Source organism: Phoca vitulina, unplaced genomic scaffold, assembly GCF_004348235.1.
Source record: "Phoca vitulina isolate PV1807 unplaced genomic scaffold, GSC_HSeal_1.0 scaffold41, whole genome shotgun sequence".
NCBI lineage: Eukaryota > Metazoa > Chordata > Mammalia > Carnivora > Phocidae > Phoca > Phoca vitulina.
The window spans coordinates 16,747,582-16,769,480 of NW_022589744.1; the positions used below are offsets into that span (position 1 = coordinate 16,747,582).

General features: G+C 46.2%; 1 protein-coding gene across 1 annotated transcript in view; it reads left to right on the forward strand.

Annotated features, from left to right (window-relative positions):
* Positions 1-7,893, forward strand: part of FOXK2 (forkhead box K2) — a gene marked incomplete at its 5' end in the record, with an annotated part of 70,114 nt that extends 62,221 nt beyond the window's left edge. The window contains one exon of the mRNA XM_032429996.1: positions 1,429-7,893. Within this exon, the coding sequence (XP_032285887.1) occupies positions 1,429-1,625 (197 nt within the window). The remainder of the gene's footprint in view (positions 1-1,428) is intronic.
* Positions 7,894-21,899: the final 14,006 nt, after the last annotated feature.

Sequence of the window (21,899 nt, forward strand, 5' to 3'; positions counted from 1 at the left end):
GTGGCCGGCCTCCAAAGCCCCCTTGGGGCCCATCTGCCCCAGAGGATGCTCTCTCTCCAGCCCCATGTGTCACACACAAGGGGCCTTAGCACAAAGCCAGCCGACAAGCCTGGCAGATGAAGCATATGAGGTCACCCAGGTGGCCGAGATCTGGAAGACCTTGGCTGTCTGTAGCTCGTCCGGAAAAAATCAGGTAGGACAGGTGTTGCCTTATGAGTGGGCCACACGGCAGTGATGCCTGAGGCCCCTGTGTGAGGAGGAGGCGTGGAGGTTGTCCAAAGGACGTTTCCTGAGTCAAGTACAAGAAAGGTAACTCTAGCCTGCAGAATTGTTCTCCGTGCCCCTGGCTCACCCCGGCGGCCCCTGTGCCAGCCCCCTGCTCAGGCAGAGTCTGTGTATCCCCTCCATCCTCTCTGCGTCCCAGCTTCTTGCGCCCCTGCACCTCCTTGGACGAATCCGTCGCCAGGCACCTGGGGTTGGGGCTGGTCTCCTTGGCCTTGCATTTGAGTTCCTGATTTGCCTTTCTGTAGCCCAAGTCCGTCCTTCCTTCCGAGTTACCAGGGCAACCTTGCGCTCATCTGATACTTCCACTCCACGACACATTCCCCCGTCTGTCTTCTTCCCTCTTCATCTCTGCTTCCCCGGGCTGTTTCCGGGATTTGGTCTGAGGCAGGGGCCTGAAGGTAGCATCAGGACTTGCGTACCTCACGTTGGGACACTGACAAGGCTGGCAGTTCTGCCGCTTCCCAGCGGAGGTCCAGGCCTTCCTTTTCAACCCAGCCTTGTCTTAACACTTTAAGGAAGCGGCACTTTCTTTTTTCATCTCCTGGCGTTGACCTGCTTGCACACAGCGTGGGGCAGGTGAGGGCCAGAGAAGTCCCATGCTGGCCCGTGATGAAGAGCTGAGAGGAAGTGCTTGGCAGTGGAGGTGGGGACCAAGGAGAAGCCGGGAAGCCAGCGCAGGGGCTTGTGGGAACATGTTTGCTTGTAAACTCCCTAGATTCACGGGGCTCTGAAGGGTATTCCCTGGCACAGATACGAGGCTGCCCTTGTTGCAGCTGTTAGCCTGAGCCACATGCCCGCTCCCCTCCTCGTGTGTGAAGTGATCAGGAGCGCCCAGTGTGGCGGGGGGCACGAGGGGCCTCGGCCTCCCCCCCAGTTCTCTGAAAGGTACACACTATTTGAAGTAATAAAGATGCTGGCTGCCACTGAGAATAGCCATTGCTAACTTGCTCTAGCGTTTCTGCTCCCCAGGTGTCCAGTGCAGACTCCTGTGCCCCTGGCCACTGGGGGCCATACCAGTCCCACACAGTAGCCAACCCTTCGGGCAGAGAGCCTGGACCAGTGGGTGCCTGGGGTCCCCGGGGGCCTGATAGGGGACAAGGATGCACCCGAGAACATGGGGCCTGACTCACTGTCTCTTTGCAGCAGTGGCGAGTCCTCTGCACATGTTGGCAACACATGCCTCGGCATCAGCCTCCCTGCCCACAAAGCGCCAGAATGGCGACCAGACGGAGCAGCCAGAGCTGAAGCGGGTCAAGACGGAAGACGGCGAGAGCATCGTCATCGCCCTGAGTGTGGACACGCCGCCGGCAGCCGGCAGGGAGAAAGGTGTCCAAAACTAGCGACTGGGACAGCTTTTCTTACTTTAGTATCAACTCTGTGGTGCCAAAAGGAGACACTGCCACTCACCGACGCTCGGAGCGCGTTGTCTCGGTGGGTAGAGGGCCCTGCGGTTGGACTTCACCTCAGCACTGAAAACACAAAACCCAGGTGGCCTTAAAACTCCTAAAAGAAGTCACACCTGAACAAAACCACATGCAACAAAACCTGGTTCCGGCAGTGTCTCCCCACCCCGAGCTCAGCTTGTCACTCCGGAGCGGAGCTGCTGGGACAGGGCGGGGACTGTCCCCGCCGCCCTCCCAGAACCCTTGGGGCTGGCACTGGTAGATGAGACAGTATTTTGTTGTTCACATGTGGAATTAGAATATTTTGAGGTGTACTTTCTTTACAAAATAACGGGGTCTTTGACATTTCCGATCGCTCCATTTCTACTCTGGAAATTTTGGAATCACACAGGACCTTTCGTGTTGATTTCATTTGGGGAAAAGAAACAATGTAGTTTTGTTTTTGTTGTTTGTTTTCAGCCTATGGAATGATTTCCTTTTGTCTGTCCTGTTAACGTTCAGATGGAGCTACTTGATGACATCTGCAGGTTTTCCGTGTTAGAGCAGGTGCCGGATGCATCTAGGACGGACGGACAGACTGGACAGATGGATGCCCATGCTGGGCCGCATGTTAACCATGACTGAAAGAACTGCTGGACTCGTGGAGCTGCACTTAACTGGGTCTCTTTCCTGCTTTTTGTTGTTTGTTCCTTTGTGTTGACTTTGTCCCTTGCATAATTTTCCACTCTAAGTAAAACAAGCCTCCTAAGTGTTGTGTGTGTTTAAAACAACAGAACTGTTCCTACTTCATTTGGAAAAAAGATTCGGTCTTATACCACACACCCTTTTCAGACAAGTGTCACAGGTCTCTCCGTGGCATGTTCGCTAGTCACTGTCACCGGTTCTAGGCACAGAGCCGTCGTCCAACCAGCCGTCCACCTGATGACACTGCGGTTTGCCTGGCTCGTGGGGAGCAGTTGCTGGGGTGGCTCAGAAGCTGCATGTTAACGCAAGGGTCTTGGAAACATCCAGGTCCTTCTCTGGTTTGTAACAGGAAATCCCCCTCAGCCTCTCAGAACTGAAGCAGTCCTGAAGCTGACTTCTCTCCTACAAAAAAACAAAAGTGAGACGAAAGGAAACAAAGGTGAGACCGTGAGCAGTAGGGGCCCCACCCGGCCTCAGTCACACTGCCCCAGAAGAAAACCGCTGGCCTTTTCCGGAGTGTTCCAGGGGTGAGGGCTTTGGCCTTGTTGTGAACTTTTAAATGTCATCATCATCATCATGTTATTTATTTAAATGTAGTTATTTTGGTATTTAATTTTTTTTAAAGAGAGGAAAAAAACCCTGTATTTTCCTGGTGGAATGAAACGGCTCAGAATGGTATATTTAGGCAATTTTAAAACATTTATTATTTACCTACAGACCAAATATGATAAATCTGTTCTAAGTATTGTGTGTCAACCCACAGTATGGAGCTGTCACAATGTTATCGCAGATAATGCATATTAAAAATTATGAAATTACTGCACACTAGCTGGATTTATAACTCAGCCATTTAAAAAATAAAAACAAAACCATCATGTGAACGATCGCATGCATGTGGCAGCAGCAGAATCTAGGCTGCAGGCTGAAGCACAGATGGACTGGAGCACCTCAGGGCGGCGGTCTGCATCTTCCAGGCACTTTACAGATACCTTGGAATGTATATTTTTGTCTTTTTACTCAGAAGGTTTGCAATTTGCAAGATAACTCGGATTGCATTGTGTCTTACGTAGGGTCAGGTCGTTCCACTGAGTGGTCCAGACCTGCCGGTCACGGCTGCTGTAGGCCCTGCCTGAGCTCTGGACAGTAGTCAAGACGGCCCCAGCGGGAACACTGGATTGGGCACACGCATCGTATGTCTTCCTGGAGATGTGTCTACACAGCTGTGTACCTGTCACCATCCAGAAAGATGGGTGGATTCTCCCTAAGCCCAGTCCACCGATTGGTTATTTCTGAGCCTAAAACACAGACACTTTGTGGGTCTGGAGGGGTTTCTGCTGGGATTGTAGATTAAAAAAAAAAAAAAAAATCCAGTTCTCAAATTTTAAAAAAGAGAGGAGGCTAGTTTTTTGGTGTAAGGTAGCTGGTGTGAGCCTTTGTCAGAGGGCTTGAGGCCTTTTCTTTCTTGTTGCCTCGTTCAGTTGGCTAATTGATTGGCACGTGGTATTTTAAGAATATCAAGGAAAGGGTAGAAAAAAAACCATGGATTAACAAACAGCCATATCCCAGAGGCTCTTAAAAATGTTCAGTTTAGCTCTGAATTTCCAAGAGCCCTCAAAACACCCAGGGTCACTGAGCCTGTGTCCCTTCTACCCTGCTGGATGCCTGGTGCCCATCAACAGACACGTAGCACTGAACTCTCCGCTGTTCACCGGCAGTTCCTAAATGTCTTATTTCAAGAGGTTTCTGCTTTGATCTTTGCCAAACTTCCAAGCCCCCCCAAGGGACTAGAAACTTCCTTTCAACAGCTTTGCCCTGAACCAAACAAAAACACAAGAGAAACTCACATGTGAGACACATGACAGGCATGTTCTGAGGAGTCTGGGCATGACTGCGGATCCATCTTACTCTGGCATCGTTAGTCTCCACGTGAACAGTTGAGCTCCTTAAAGACACCACCCCCTTCGCCATCCTCCCTAGAACAACAGCACAGACCCTGAGTCATAGTCAGAAGGGGCGGGGCAGGGCCAGGACTTGGGATCTCTGTGCTGTGTGACACAAGGAGGTAAGTGACAATCTTCAAGTCCTAACCTCCACAACCCTAGAAAGTACAGTGGTGATTTGTGTGCAAAGATTTGAAATTTTAAAATTACCAAGTTCCTGAAATTAAATAAAATATTTTTACTAATTTTAATTGAATACAGAGTATCATTGTCATTTTGATAAACTGAGGCAAGCATTTTTTTTTTTTTTAACCTGTGCTCTGAGCATGCCAGAGGTCTGGAGCACTGGAACAGGTGTACAAAGGAGCTGTGTGTGCTGACCGTGGTGTCTGCTCTGCCACTAGGAAGGGGTGAGAGGTGTTTGCACAAGGAAGAGGCACGGGGGTCACAGGCAGTGGTAATGGAGTCTTGCTGATTTTTATCTGTGACAGTGCAGTTTTAAAACCTATTTGAGGTTGTGGCTGTTGCTGTCATTTCTTCTATAGACCTTGCCTTCAACCTAAGAATCAAGATCACTGCAAACAACTGAGATGTATCCTCCTATGGGATGAGTCTCACCTAAAGAGGCACGTGGCTGTGCAAGCTCCACATTCTAACACGATGACCATCCAGCTGCCAGAAAGTCCGTGACGTGGGCTCTGGTGCCCCGGAGCTTGCTGACCCTGGGCAGCAGGGGAAGGAGGAGTACCAAGAAGGATGGCGCAAGGCCCTGTGGCAGCTCAGTGAAGCAGCACTTCAGGGCCTGAGGACAGAGCTCATAGGGGGCTTCATTCCTACGCTGAGAGACGATTTCTCCTTGCAAAAGGAAGCAGTCATAATGGGCTTTTTTAGATCTGCTGTCCACGCTGTGTTAATAGATGCTTTAGAATGCGTACAGCCTTAGCCCCCCTTCTCTTAGGCAGTGTTACTCTGGTAATTCATTAGGTTCACCTTGAAGTTAAAACTACGTCAAAACAGGGGTGACAGCTATCCTAGAGGATAAGCTACCTTTGTCCAGGAAAAAGATGAAGAGAGGAACCTTCAGAGAAAGGAAACAATTCGCTGATAGGAGGCCTTCCCCTGTAGCAAAAGCACTGCTAATTAGAGGTAGGTCCCCATTTAGGGCCACGTTTCATCTGCAATGAAGACATCAGGGCACATTGTGAACCTACCTGCAGTCACCATCTAGTAAGTTCTGGCATAAACCGGGAGGTGTAAGTGCACGGGGCCACTGGCCGGCACTCAGGTTTCTAGGAAATGCTGCGCTAAACAGACTTACACTTACCGCTCCCTCCACGTTTCTGTCCACAGCAACACACCAGATGTTAACCAGGGCCTCAGGTGACCTCTGAGGAGATGGGTAAACCTGTGGGCACAAATTTCCTGAGTTTGGAAATGCCCTTCAGAGGTCCCCATGGTGTAAGCACGCTCTGCCCTATATCTTCCCAGTGGTTACAACTAACAACCCTTAACGGAATAAAGCAATTATCCCAGTTCTCTGAAAAATAAATAGGCAGATTGGGGCTGGGGGATTAAAACTCCAGTAACAACCAATATGGTGATGACTTTCCCATATTTTTCCCTCTTGTATCTCCTGGGGAGCCTGAATACCGGAACTGCACATCAGAAGCAAACGAGAGAGCACCCGAGGGACCCCTCCCTCCACCTGGCAGAGCACGGGCTGCGTGCAGTGGCTCTGGTCACAGTACTCAGCCAAGAGGAACTGGAAAAGGGGACACCCATACACTCCAAAGAGGGTGTGTGTGGAGGGCAGAATCCCTGTGATGTTTTTCCTTCCTTGGGGCCTCAACTTTGGCCCCAAGCTGGACCCAGACATAGTGTGCAGCACCACAGGGAGGCAAAACCTGAACTTCTTTAGCCAGAGGACCGGGAAAAGGGGTATCTGGAAGATGGAAATATGGGAAGATCCCCTAAAGCCCACATGATACCCTGGGTTCACCCTGAACTGCATGTGCCTGGAACTGACCTGACAAAGTAGAGACTGTATTAACTGAACTACCGTATCGATTGGCCCCTGGTGGTGCACACAGGCATAGACCCAAATAGCTCTTGGAAAACAATGGATACCAGAACCAGAGCCCACCCAGAGCAGATCAGCATGTGCAGTCTGAACATAGATTATTTGCCTGCTTAAAAAAAAAAAAAAACCAACATTCTCCAAAGGATTTTAATAAGACTCGGTGTCTCATAATATTAAAAATGTCCAGAATACAATCCAAAATTACTCACCTATGAAGAGCCAGGAACGTTTTTAAAGGGAAAAGAAAGTTAATATATGTCAACTTAAATGTGTTGGAATACTCAGATATTAGAGCTTTTATATAAATGTTTTATTATAATCATACTCCATTAAAGAAGGGCAGATGCTCTTGAAATAAGCCAAAAGTTATAAACTTTAAAGTGAAAAATACAGTGGATAAACAGAAAAAAACATTTGGAAACAGAAACAAATGGAGTCTCAGGGACTTGTGGGACAATATAAAAAGATTTAATGTATGTGTTAATTGGATTCCCAGCAAAAGGAGAAAGACATTGGTGTAAAAAAAAAAAATTTTTTTTAACAAAATGGTTGAAAATATCCCTAATTTGACAAAAGACAAACGTAAAGATTCACAAAGCTCAGTAAACCCCAAAAAGTTAAGCTCAAAGAAAACCATGTCAAAACACCATGGACTAATGAAACTGAAGACTTTTAATCTTGAAAGCAGCCAAAGAAAAGTGACTCATACAGAGCAACAACAATGTGAATAACTACAGATTTCTCATCAGAAACCACAGAGGCCATATGCCTGGATAGCTTTTAAAGGCTGAAAGTAACCATCCATCTAGAATACTATAGCTGCAGAAAATACCAGGAATACAGATGAAATAGATATTCCTAGATGAAGGAAAACTAAGAGTCCTGAACCAGCAGAGCTCTCAGAAGGCAAAGCTAAAGGAAGTTCTAAAGGAAGGCAAAAAGTAAATGGCAGAGAGAAACTTGGAACTTAAGCAATGAAGAAAGAGCTCAGCAGAAATGGAAAGATCTGGGCAAATACATTAATGTTTCCTCTTAAGTTCTTTAAAAGATGTCTGACTTTGCAATGTAACAATTACTGTCTTTCAGGGCTTTCAGTGTATGCAAATGTTATATTGACAAAATTACAATATAAAGAGGAAGGCAAAGGTTTACTTATAAGGTCTCTACATTTCACTTGAAGTGGTGAAACATTAATTCTGAAGTAGAGTGAAAAGTTACTTTGAATATTGTAATCAGTAGTGCAATCACTAATAATATATAACAAAAAGCTAAAAAGTAAATGGAATGCAAAAAAATGTTCCAAATAATACAAAAGGAGGCAGGGAACATAAAACCAAAGGGAAGAAAAAAATGAACTAAGCAAAAAATATGGCAGAATCATCAATAATTACATTAAATATAAACAGCCTACACATGCCAATTAAAAGAGATTGTCAGAAATTTTAAAGAACAGTCGCATTTCAAACGCATCAAAAAGAATAAAATACCAGGGCGCCTGCATGGCTCACTCGGTTAAGTGTCTGACTTCAGCTCAGGTCATGATCTCAGGGTCCTGGGATCAAGACCCATGTAGGGCTCACCACTCAGCTGGGAATCTGCTTATCCCTCTCCCTCTGCCTCTCCCCCTGCCTGTGCTCTCTCTCTTAAATAAATAAAAATCTTAAAAAATAAAAAACCTAGAAATATTAAATTTAACCAAGGAGGTGAAAGACCTGTGCTCTGAAAACTATAAAATACTGATGAAGAAAATTGAAGATGACACAAATAAATGGACAGATATTCCATGCTCATGGATTGGAAGAACCAATATTGTTAAAATGTCTATACTACTGCCCAAAGCAATCTACAGATTTAGTGCAATCCCTATCAAAATACAAACAGCATTTTTCACAGAACTAGAACAAAGTCCTAAAATTTGTATTGTACTACAAAAGACCACAAATAGCCAAAGCAATCTTGAGAAAGTACAAAGCTGGAGGTATCACGATCCCCAATTTCAAGATCTTCTACAAAGCTATAATAAAATAGTATGGTACTGGCACAAAAATAGACACATAGATCATTGGAACAGAACAGAGAGCCCAGAAATAAACCCAGTTAAAGGGGGCAAAAATATACAATGGGGAAAAGACAACAGATGGTGTTGGGAAAACTGGACCACTTTCTTGTACTATACTTATTTTGTTTATACAAAATAAACTCAAAATGGATTTAAGACCTAAATGTGAAATCTGAAACCATAAAACTCCTAGAAGAAAACAGGCAGTAACTTCTTGGACATCAGCCACAGCAACATATTTATGAATATGTCTCCTCAGGCAAGAAAAACAAAAATAAACTATTGGGACTACAAAATAAAAGTCTGGAAAGCAAAGTAAACCATCAACAAACAAAAAGTCCACCTACTGAATGGGAGAGGTCATTTGCAAATGATATATCTGATAAAGAGCATCCAAAACAAAGAACTTCTACAACCTAACATCAAAAAATAGTATGATTAAAATATGGGCAGAGAACCTGAATAGACATTTCTCCAAAGAAGACACAGATGGCCAACAGACACATGAAAATGTTACAGGATTTCTTTTCCTTTAGTGCCTGCGGTTCTTGGTCATGCTGCTTCAAAAAATGAAGAGGTTGGGGCGCCTGGGTGACTCAGTCAGTTAAGCCTCTGCCTTCAGCTCAGGTCATGATCCCAGGGTCCTGGGATTAAGCCCCACATCGGGCTCCCTGCTCAGCAGGAAGCCTGCTTCTCCCTCTCCCACACCCCCTGCTTGTGTTCCCTCTCTTGCTGTGTCTCTGTCAAATACATAAATAAAATCTTTAAAAAAAACAAAAACAAAGAATGAAGAGGCAGACCAGATGAAGAGTGGAGGGCAGCAAAGCAAAGTTTGAGTGATAGTACAAAGCTCCCAAAGAAGGAGGGGACCTGAGATGGGGTTGCTACCGGAGTTTCTAAGTCTGAGGGTTTTTATGGGCTTGTTGACAGGGCTGTTTTAATCTGATTAACCCTCCATGTGCATCACCCAATCAGGTTTTTGTCCATTCAAGTGGGAAAGGGTGGAGGGCTCCTTCCAGGGTGGTGTAAAATCCTTTTAACAGTGGTTTCCTCTTAGGGTGGGGCCCCTTGTCCATGCCTGCATTTCTTCCAACTATCCTTCATCAATAACACTCCTCATCACCATCAGGGAAATGCAAATCAAAACTACAATGAGATCACCTCACACCTGTCAGAATGGCTATTATCAAAAAGACAAGGAATAACAAGTGTTGGTGAGGATGTGGAGAAAAGGGAACTTTCATGCGAGGTGGGTGGGAATGTAAAGTAGTGCAATCACTGTGGAAAATAGTATGGAGGTTCCTCAAAAAACTAAAAACAGAAAAATTACCAGATGATCCAGTAATTCCACTACTGGTTATTTACCCAAAGAAAACAAAAATACTAATTTGAGAAGGTATATATACCCTTATGTTTATTGCAGCATTATTACAGTAGCCAAGATATGGAAGCAGCGCAAGTGTCACCATCGATTGATGAATGGATAAAGAAGATATGGTATATATATCTTCAGTGGAATACTACTCAGCCATAAAAAAGGAGATCTTGCCATTTGCAACAACATGGATGGACCTAGAGGGTATTATGTTAAATGAAATAAGATAGAGAAAGAGAAATACCGTATGATTTCACTCATATATGGATTCTAAAAAAGAAAACAAATGAACAAAGCAGAAACAGATCCATAAATACAGAGAACAAACTGGTGGTTGCCAGAGGGGGTGGGGGAATGGGTGAAATAGGTGAAGGGAATTAAGAGGTACAAACTTCCAGTTATAAACTAAGTCATGAAGATGAAAAGTAGAGCATAGGCAATATAGTCGATAATACTGTAATAATGTATAGTGACAGGGTGCCTGGGTGGCTCAGTCGGTTAAGGGACTGCCTTCGGCTCAGGTCATGATCCCAGGGTCCTGGGATCGAGTCCCGCATCGGGCTCCCTGCTCTGCGGGGAGCCTGCTTCTCCCTCTCCCACTCCCCCTGCTTGTGTTCCCTCTCTCGCTGTGTCTGTCTCTGTCAAATAAATAAAATCTTTAAAAAATAATAATAATAATAATGTATAGTGACAGATGGTAACTACACTTACTGTGGTGAGTGTTGAGTAATGTATAGAACTGCTGAGTCGCTATGTTGTACACCTGAAACTAATATAACATTGTATGTCCACTATACTTCAATAATAAATTTTTTAATTAAAAAAGAGATTGTCAGACTGGATCAAAAATAAGGCCCAGGGGCGCCTGGGTGGCTCAGTCGTTAAGCGTCTGCCTTCGGCTCAGGTCATGATCCCAGGGTCCTGGGATCGAGTCCCGCATCGGGCTCCCTGCTCAGCGGGAAGCCTGCTTCTCCCTCTCCCACTCCCCCTGCTTGTGTTCCTGCTCTCGCTGTCTCTCTCTCTGTCAGATAAATAAATAAAATCTTTAAAAAAAAAAAAAAGGCCCAACTTACCTTAAATGATATGGATAGGTTAAAAGTAAAAGGATGGGAAAGATGTATTATGCAAACACATCAAAAAAATAGTTGGAGTGGCTGTATTAATATCAAACAAAGCAGACCTCAGAATAAGGAAAATTACCAGGTATAAACAAGGACATTACATAATGCTATAGGGTCAACTCACCAAGACACGTTTAACATCCCTAAGGGTATAAGCTCCTAACAAGAGCCTCAAAATAAAGGAAGCAAGGACTTTGGTTTTACTTTCCACATGTAAGGAGCTTGGAAGTTACAACTCTGTCCTAACAAGTAAACAGCTGAACACTCTGAAAATGCAAGAGCCTTTCTTGGATCTGCAGGAGAGGGGAGGCCCCAGAGCCCCGGAGCAAACGGCTTCCCCGAGACCAGAGAGCCAGGTGGCCGATGCAGGGAGTGACTTCCCTGAGCACAGCCCCGTGCAGAAACAGTCACTGTTTCTGGGAGCCAGTGCCAGGCTAGGCAAAGCTCACCTCGAGCTGACGAACTGCAGGAGGCTCCGTGTGGACAGGGGTGTGTGAGCTGCGGGAGCTCAACCGGGTTCTCACAGGAAATACGGAAGAAGCAGGGGGAGGGAGAAAAGCTATTCTGAGACTCACCAAAGCAGCTTCTCAGGGAAACCCCGCTAATAGGGCCTAACCTGCTAGAGTGTTATCGGCCTGACTGCCCTGGGGGGAGGGAAACACCCGACTCCAGCCCACCGTAGCCTCAGCCCCACCTGAGTGGGGGAGAAGGCTGAGAAACAGCGAGAAGCTCACAGTGCAGAGCCACACGCTCACGGAAGACTGAGCCCTGACCCCGGAGGCACAGACCACCCTCCCCCACTTGCATCACTAAAGGCCTCCTTACAGCAGCTCCAGCTGGGAAGAAAAAACTACAAGGCATAACTAGAAGGAAAAACACAATTTGAAGAGAGAGCTGCCTCAGAACCAACAGGGCAGGGATGTTGGTGTTATCAGACTGGGGACACAAGACAACCGTGATTATTACTATGCCAGGGGCTCTGATGGGTAAAGGAGACAGCATGCAAGAGTAGGTGGGCAATGTATGGAGAGACGGGAATCCTCACAAAGAACTAAAAAGAAAGTTTGGTGATCAGAAACACAACACTGTAACACAAATGAATGTCTTTGATGGGCTTATCAGTAGACTGGACATAGCTAAGGAAAGAGTCTCTCTACTTCAGGAAATATCAGTAGAAACTTCCAAAACTGAAAAGAGAACAAAGACTGAAAAAAACAAAACCAGAGAAGAATATCCAAGGACTGCGGTATGAGTACGTAACATGTACACACTTGTAAGGGGAACACCAGAAGGAATTCTGGAGTTCTTCAAAGGAACAGAGGAAATATTTGAAACAATGATGATGGAGAATTTCCCCCAAATTAAGGTCAGACATGAAACCACAGGTCCAGAAGTTCAGGGAACAAGCAGGATAAATGCCAAAAAAACAAAACAAAACAAAAAACCTATACTTAGGCGTATCATTTTCAAAGAAGGAGGGCAACACAGAGAAAACAGTAACAACTATGGTGGATATTAATCCAACTATATCAGTAATCACTTTGAACGTCAGTGGTTTAAATGTGAAATAAAAGACTGTCAAAGTGAATCAAAAAACAAGACCCTACTGTATGTTGTTTACAAGAAACCCACTTAAAATATAAAGACACACACAGATTTAAGTGGTTGGAGAAAAAGGTATCATGCTAACACTGATCAAAAGAAAATAAGAGTAGTTACATTCTTTCCAGACAGAGCCAACTTGAAACCAGGAAAATTAGCACAGATAAAGAAGGGTGTTGAGTAATGATAAAGGGGCTAGTTCTCCAAGACAACACAAAATAAATGAAGCAAAATCCAAGAGAACCAAAAAAAAAAAAGAGAAATCCATATTACATTTAGATGTATCAACACTGGGGCTGCCCACCTGGCTCCATCAGTAGAGGCTCTACGTACAACTCTTGATCTCAGGGTTGTGAGTTCAAGCCCCACGCTGGGTGTAGAATTGCTTAAAAAACAGAACTAAAAAGGGGAGCCTGGGTGTGTCCGTTGGTTAAGCATCTGACTCTTGATTTCAGCTTCGGTCATGTCAGGGTCATGAGATTGAATCCTGAGTCAGGTTCTGCAATGAGTGTGGAGCCTGCTTAAGATTCTCTCTCTTGGGGCGCCTGGGTGGCTCAGATGGTTGGGCATCTGCCTTCGGCTTGGGTCATGATCTCCAGGTCCTGGGATCAAGCCCCACTTCAGGCTCCCAGCTCAGCAGGGAGTCTGCTTCTCCCTCTCCCCCTGCCTCTCCCCCTGCTTGTGCTCTCTCTCTCGCTCTCAAATGAATAAATAAAATCTTAAAAAAGATTCTCTCTCTCCCTCTAACACCCCCATACCGCTCATGCACTCTCTCTAGAAAAAAAAAATAATAAGATACACCAACATTTATCTCTAGGCAATTGATAAGGAGAAAGCAAGGATGCAGAATCTCTGAGCAGCATCAACCAGCTTGGTCTCATGGTCACTAACAGTACTCTGTCTTGCAGCAGGACACTTTCTTCCCAAGTGTGCATGGAACATTCACCAGTACAGACCAAGTCCTGGGTTGCAGAGCAAACACTGTGACCTTGAAAGAATTAAAATCATGTACAATACGTTCTCTGACAGGTAAATAAACTGGAAATCAATAGCAAATGCAAGTTTTAAAACCTCAAATGTTTGGAAATTAGAAAACATATTTTGGAATAACCCATGATGCAAAGAGGAAGTCTCAAGGGGAACTAGAAAATTAAAAAATTTAAAAAGAACTTGTAACAATGAAAATGAAAATACATCCAATTGGTGAAATGCAGCTGAAATAGTGTGTTTTGTTTTTCAAGTAGGCTCATAACCAGTGTGGAGCCCAACACAGGGCTTGAACTCATCATCCTGAGATCAAGACTAAGCCACCCAGGCACCTCTGAAATAGTATTAGGTAGGTCATGATCTCAGGGTCGTGAGCTCGAACTCCACATTAGGCTCCGTGCTCAGCATGGACTCTGCTTGAGATTCTTTCTCTCTCTGCCCTTCCCACTGTGCGTGCTCTTTCTCTCTCTAAAATAAATTAATTAAAAAGTCTCATTGGATCCAGGAATTTGAAGAAATCTCTGACAAAACATCAGCTGGACACAAGCTAAAGGAACAGACTTCAGTGACCACACAAGACTAGGAATATAGTCTTTGCAAAAAACAGTTTGGAAAATTTATCAAGCAAATGGACAACTACAGCCTTCATCAAGCAATAGCAGTCCTTGGGGAGTGGACAGAATCTGATTTCCAGGGTTACCATGCTACAATATTCAAGACGTGCAGCTGTAAACAAAAAATTAAAGAGCACAGAAAGGAAAAGGAAACTGTGGGCCATTCACGGGGAGAGCGGGGGGGGGACTGACAGACCATCTGTGAGGAAGCCCAGAAACTGGACTTAGTAGACAAAAGACTGTTTTTTTCTAAAGATTTTATTTGGGTGCCTGGGTGGCTCAGTCATTGAGTGTCTGCCTTCGGCTCAGGTCATGATCCCAGGGTCCTGGGATCATGACCCGAGCCAAAGGCGGACGCTCAACCATCTGAGCGACCCAGGCACCCCCTAGACAAAGACTTTAAATTAATTGTCTTAAATATGCTCAAAGAGATGATGGAAACCATGGACAAAGAACTAAAAGAAATCAGAACAGTGTATGAACAAGTAGGGAAACCAAAAAAGAGAAATTATAAAAAGGAACCAAACAGAAATTCTGGAGCTGAAGAGTAGAGTAGCTGAAATAAAAATTTTGTTAGGTGTCCAAAAGCAGATTTGGGCAGGCAGCACAAAGAATTAGTGAACTCGAAAACAGGTAATTAAAACAACCTAATCTAACCGGGGTGGGGGGGGTGGAGAAGAAAGAAAAAAAGGAAGGAAAAAGGAAGGAAAGGAAGAAAGAAAGAGAAAGGAAGGAAAGGAGGGGAGGGAAGGGGAGTGGGGAAAAGAAGGAATGGATCCATGGGATACCATCCAGTACACAGTTATACATACTGTTAGAATCCCAGAGGGAGGGGCGCCTGGGTGGCTCAGTCATTAAGCGTCTGCCTTCGGCTCAGGTCATGATCCCAGGGTCCTGGGATCGAGCCCCGCATCGGGCTCCCTGCTCGGCGGGAAGCCTGCTTCTCCCTCTCCCACTCCCCCTGCTTGTGTTCCCTCTCTCGCTGTCTTTCTCTCTGTCAAATAAATAAATAAAATATTAAAAAAAAAAAAAAAAAAAAAAAAGAATCCCAGAGGGAGAACAGAGAGGAAAGGGCAGGAAAATATATGAAGAAATTGAGGTTGAAAACTCCCCAAGTTTGATGTACAATGGCCAAGAAGCTCAACAAAATTCAAGCAGGAAAAACTCAGAGGTCCACAGCCTACATCATACTAAATTGGTAACACTGAAAGTTTTTCCTACAAGATCAAGAAAGAGACAAGAATACCTGCTCTTACCACTGCTGTTCCACAGTGCTCTGGAGGTCCTAGCCAGAGCAATTAAGCAAGAAAAAGAAAAGGCATCTAAATTGGAAAGAAGAAATGACACTATCTCTATTTGCAGATGACATGATTATACAGATAGAAAATCCCACAGAATCCACACACACAAAAACTACTACAGCAAAGCAACAAATTCAGGAGGGATGCAGTGTACGAGGCCCAGACACAGAGGTCAGCTGTATTTCTATGTAATAGAAATATCCTACACCCTACCTAGGAGTGAATTTAACCAAGGAGGTAGAAGATCTGTAGATTCAAAACTACAAACCACTGCTGAAAGAAATTACAAATACCTGAATAGGGCGCCTGGGTGGCTCAGTTGGTTAAGCGACTGCCTTCGGCTCAGGTCATGATCCTGGAGTCCCGGGATCGAGTCCCACATCGGGCTCCCAGCTCAGCGGCGAGCCTGCTTCTCCCTCTGACCTTCTCCCCTCTCATGCTGTTTCTTTCTCTCTCGCTCTCTAATACATAAATAAATAAAATCTTTGAAAAAAAAAAAACAACCAAATACCTGAATAAATGGAAAGTCCTCCTGTGTTCCTGGGTAGGAATTTATATTGTTAAGATGGCAATACTCCCTGAAGCAATGCATAGATTCAATACAGTCCCTATCATAAGTCCAGTGGCTTTTTGCAGAAATAGAAAAACCAATCCTCAAAATCCTAAGGATATAAGGGGCCCTAAATAGCTACAACAATGTTGAAAAAGAACAAGAAAAAAGCTGGAGAACTGATACTTCCTAATTTCAAAACTTCCTACAAAGCTACAAAGCAGCGTGGTTTTGGCATAAGGGTAGACACATGGGCCAGTGGAATAGAACAGAGTCCAGAAATCAACCCAAGCAACTATGGCAAATGGATTTTCAACAAGAGTGCCAAGAACATTCAAGAAAAGAGAATAGCATCTTCAACAAATGAATAATCAGGGCACCTGGATGGCTCAGTTGTTTAAACGCGTCTGCCTTCGGCTCAGGTCATGATCTCAGGGTCCTGGGATCGAGCCCCACATCGGGCTCCCTGCCCAGCAGGGAGCCTGCTTCTCCCTCTCCCTCTGCTGCTCCCCCACGCTTATGCTCTCTCTCTCAAATAAATAAATCTTAAAAAAACCAAACAAATGAATAACCACATGCAAAAGAATGAAGCTGGAACCTTACCCTATTTCATATACAAAAATTAATTCAAAATGGATCAATGACCTAACTACCAGAGCTAAAACTATAAAACTATTAGAAGAGAAAATACAGGGATAAACATTCATGACCTCAGATTTGGCAACAGATTCTTAGGTTTGACACCTGAAGTATGAGCAACAAAAGAAAAAATCAATTAAGCTTCATAAAAAATAAAACTTTCATACATCAAAGAATATTATCAAGAGTGTGAAAAGATAGCTTACAGAATGGATATTTACAAATCATGTATCTGATAAAGGTCTAGAATTCAGGGTATATTTAAGCACTCTTACAACTCCACAGAAAGTCAACCCAATTTAAAAATGCACAAATGCAGTCCTGACACCTGCTACAACAGGGACCGACCTTGGAGACATACTGAGTAAATGGACGTGAAAGGACAAATACTGTGTGACTCTCCTCACGGGGTCCTGGGAGCAGGCAGACCCCCAGAGACAGTAGGTGAGATGGGCTACCAAGGGCTGAGGGGAGGGAGAAATGGGAACTTTGTGCTTAATGGGCACAGTTTTAGTTTGTGACAATGAGGAGTTCTGGAGATGGATGGTGGTGGTGACTGTAGTGTGAATTGTGAACGTACTTAATGCCACTGAACAGTACACAAAAATGGTTAAAATGGTAAATTTTGTTACGTATATTTTACAATTAAAAAAATTGTGCAAAGGACTAGGATAGACATTTCTTCAAATGTATACAAATGACTGCAAGCACGTGGGAAGATGCTCCACATCGCTGACCATTAAGGAAATGCGAACCACTTCACACCCACTAGGATGGCTTTCATGTAAAAAATGGAAAACATCAAGTGTCAGCGAGTCTGTGGAGAAACGGGAACCCCATACCCGGCTGGTGGGGGTGTGAGGTGGTGCAGCTGCCGTGGAAAAGTCCAGCAGCTCCTCAGAAAGGTAAGCGCAGAATCACCCCGTGACCCAGCAATGCCACCCTGGGGTCTGAACCCAAGCAAAATGAGAACTCACGTCCACACAGAAACTCATACAGGAGTGCTCACGGCAGCACATTCCTGAGCCGACAGGTGCAAACGACTCAGACGTCCGCCAGAGGGGATCAGTAAGCAACCGTGGTCCGTCATGCACAGGCTACAGCCCGATAAACCTCAGCACATACGCTCCGTCTGAGAAGCTAGACACAAAAGGTCCGGTGATACGGTTTTATAGGGTCCATCTAGAATAGGCTGACCAGGGGTTCCCAAGAGACGGGGAGATGGGGGATGGCAGTGAGTTCTGTGTGGGGTGGCATTTTGGGGGTAAAGCAATCCTGAAAGCAGACAGTTGGCCGCTGACTTGTCCACCCTGCGGTGGGGGTTTCGCCTTGGTAACAGTACAGACGACGTGAGGCCCATGTGACGTCACTAACAAGTTCCACCAGACATGTAAGAAAAAGCTGCTCTGAGGCCTTAGAAGAGCCGTCAGTGGGCATGCCGAGCATCACTGCACTCTGGAAACAGGGTTGAGCCTTGTGACCCCACCCTGGTGACTGACCCTAAAGAAATGGAAACTATGTTCACCCAGAACCTCCACTTGGATCTTCACAGCAGCGTCATTTATGATCCAGAAACAGATGTTCTTTAGCGGGGGTTGGGGTGAAGGACCGCTGCTTCCACAAGCACAGGAACCAGCTATCGGGACGCACAAGCAAGGCGCGAGCCAGACGAGGCCGCCTCGGGGGGCTGTGTGCACTGCGTCCCCCCAGACACGCTAAAGCCCTGCCCTCGTTCCTGTGAACATGGCCTCACTTGGAGGCAGGGTCTCTGCAGCTGGGACATGGGCATCCTCATGAGAGGGAAACTGGCCGTGGGAGGGGGGGCAGCCGTGTGACCACAGTGGCCCCAGCCCCTCCCAGCCAACAGCTGCCAGCCCTGCTGACACGATTTGGACTTCCAGCCTCCAAAACTGTACAAAAATAACTTCTTTTTAAGTTGCTCTAGTTGCGGCCATTTGTCCCAGCAGCCCCAGGAGACTCCCATCCTGTAGGATTTCCGGGACTCAGTGGTTGCTGGGCGCTGGGGCGGGGGTGGCCGGAAGGGAGAGCGCGCAGCAGGGCCTCTGCGGGATAAGGGGACATCCGTGTCCCGACTGTGGGGGTGGCATCTGTCAAAACTCACAAAACTGTGTGCACCCCCACACATGCAGTGTAGCCACATTTCTAAATGAATTAAAAAGCTAACCCCACAAGTTGCTGGGTCAGTGAAGAGGTGTGTGTCCGGGTGGCAGCACTGGCCTGGACCCAAGGCTGCGGCTGGGGCTTCAGACACCACGGTCGCTCTGACAGGTGGAGACAAAATGCTTCGTCCACGGCAGGAGCCAGTGTGGCTCTTCCCACTGTCCTCCTTTCCCTGGAGATCCTGCGGTAAAAACCGAGTGTTTACAACGTGGATGAACTTGGAAACACTCCGCTGAAAGCAGCGGACACCAAGGTCACACATGGCGATTCCCTTTCTCAGAAACGTGCAGAACAGGCGAGTCCACAGGGCTGGGGAGGGAGCGGCGGGGACGGCTAACGAGGCCTCTGTTCTGGGGGGAGAAAGATGCTCTGGATCTGAGTAGAGGTGACGGCTGCCCTACAGTGTGAATGCACTTAAGGCCGTGAATTGTACTCTTTAAAATGGTTAAAATTTTATGTGTACTTTACCAAAATTAAAAAAGAAACCAAACAGTTTCCCCTGGAAGAAGGTGGAGTGGGATCCGATTTACATATTGAGCTAGGGGCCTGTAGGGACAGGTCCCAGCGGCCGCTGCGCGAGCTTCCTCTCTGGAGGGTAGTGCTCCACCAAGGGCCCCTGGGGACTCTGGTGACAGATGGAGACACGTGCACCCCACCCTCCAGCTTCCAGGGTTGACACATGCCCGGGGGAACCTCCTCCCTTCACCTCCCCTGCCAGGTGTGTCCCCTGAGCTCCAGGCACCCGTGGCAGCGGCTGTGGGCTCAGACACACCCAGACTGTGACATCGTCGCAGAACAGTGACCCTCCGTGGGGCATCTGTGCCTCAGTTCCTTCACAGCCACAGCCGCGACTCCAGAACCCTGTTCTGTGGACACCAAGGACAATGTTATATTCAAACGCCAGCATGGTTGCAATTTCGTTGGAGCTTCCCCACCCCTCCCCACCCCCCAAAGCAGATGGGGGGCTGCCTGATGTCCTCTTGAATCACGGTGTCAACTGTTTTGGGGGTGCGACGATGTGGTCTCTCTGAGGCTACGGGGCTGCCGGCGGGCTTCAGCCTCCAGGTGCCTGAGTCCTTGAGGGCTGTCCTCTGGGATACATGCACTGACCTTCAAAAGACAGCACGATGTTTAAGAGGAAACAGTGATTTTTTTTTTTAAAGATTTATTTATTCATTTGACAGGGAGAGAGAGCGAGCACAAGCAGGGGGAGCAGCAGACTCTCCGCCGCGCAGGGAGCCCAACATGGGGCTCAATCCCACAACCGAGACCATGACCTGAGCCAAAGGCAGACGTTTCACTGACTGAGCCACCCAGGCGGCCCAGAAACAATGATTTTAACATGAAGTAAGGGCAGACAATTCTATTCTCAGACAAGTAACTCATTTTTGGACTCAATTTTGAGAACAGAAATCTTGTACGTTCTTATATTCAAATAAATGAGTTAGTCTAATTGGCGGCTCTTATTTCTGCTTACAGGATAAGATGACCTAGACAATCATGGAACGGTAGTGAGCTCTTGTCTGCTGGGATGGAGCAATCTTAAGGGGCACATCCAGTGGCTCCTGAGGGCACACAGGGCATGGTCAGCTCCAAAGCTGACAGCTAGACATGTCAGCCCCTCTTCTGTTTAAACAGGAAACACTGTGATCTTCTGGAGCCACATGTCTGCTTTGAAGGTCACTGAGACACCGTCTTCCATGGTATCTGGCCAAACCCTGGACTGTCACTACCTCCACCTGCCCATGAGAGGCTCTGAGATCATGTCTCATCAGCTCACACGACACAGAAGACTGAAACTCACTGCCATTAAAGATCCTGCTGGTGCCAGGACTTCAGCCCATGTGAAGACAGTGTGGCAGGTGTCTGGGAGGCCCAGTCAGAGCCACGGTTGGGCTGAAATGGCGGGCCTTCTCTTGGGCAGAGCTGTAAGAACATCTCATCTCACTAGCTGTTGCCCCCTGCCCCTCGGGCACACTTTTGCTTTGGTTAGAAGCCAGTGTACATTTATGTTTTGGTGGCTGTTGCATAAAGCAAATGGTTTTAAAATTAATGCCCAAACCACAAAATTACTAACCTGAAATCCACAATACCAAAATGTGGCAAGGACAACGTAAAAAAAATTAAGTTACATACGAGTGTTATCTTGTACACACAATACATCTTTAAATATGAGCAAGCTGAATTCAGTAGTAACTAAATAGTAACAATAATAACGGGGATAACACACCATGACCAAGTCAAGTGGGGTTTATCTCAGGATTGCAAACTTGGTCAATCGGAAATCAATGTGATTCACATAAGCAGAATAAAAGATAAACAACGTGATCACCTGAATAAATGCAGAAAGACCAACTGACAAAATTGCACACCCACTCCCAGTGGTGTGAACCCGGGTGAGTGCCTCAGGGCTCCCCGCTCCCCTCCACCCTGCCACCTGCCACCTGCCAAAGGGGGCTGAGCATGCAGTATGGTTTCAGCATGATTAAATGCTTCAAACATGGGGCGCCTGGGTGGCTCAGTTGGTTAAGAGACTGCCTTCGGCTCAGGTCATGATCCTGGAGTCCCAGGATCGAGTCCCGCATCGGGCTCCCTGTTGTCAGCAGGGAGTCTGCTTCTCCCTCTGACCCTCCCCCCTCATGCTCTCTCTATCTCATTCTCTCTCTCAAATAAATAAATAAAATCTTTAAAAAAAAAAAATAAATAAAATAAATGCTTCAAACAGGAAAAAAAAAATCTGTATTCCTCAGAGAAACATAACAGAATACAAGGTATCTACAGTGTACCATTTGTGATGCCTAGGACGCAACCGAAAAGTGCTGGACACACAAGACATATGTATGGGGCTCCTACTCAGAATAAAGAAAAAATATATTGGGGCGCCTGGGTGGCTCAGTCGTTAAGCGTCTGCCTTCAGCCCAGGTCATGGTCTCAGGGTCCTGGGATTGAGCCCCGCATCGGGCTCCCTGCTCAGCAGGAAGCCTGCTTCTCCCTCTCCCACTCCCCCTGCTTGTGTTCCCTCTCTCACTGTCTCTGTCAAATAGATAGATAAAATCTTTAAAAAAAAAAAAATCAACA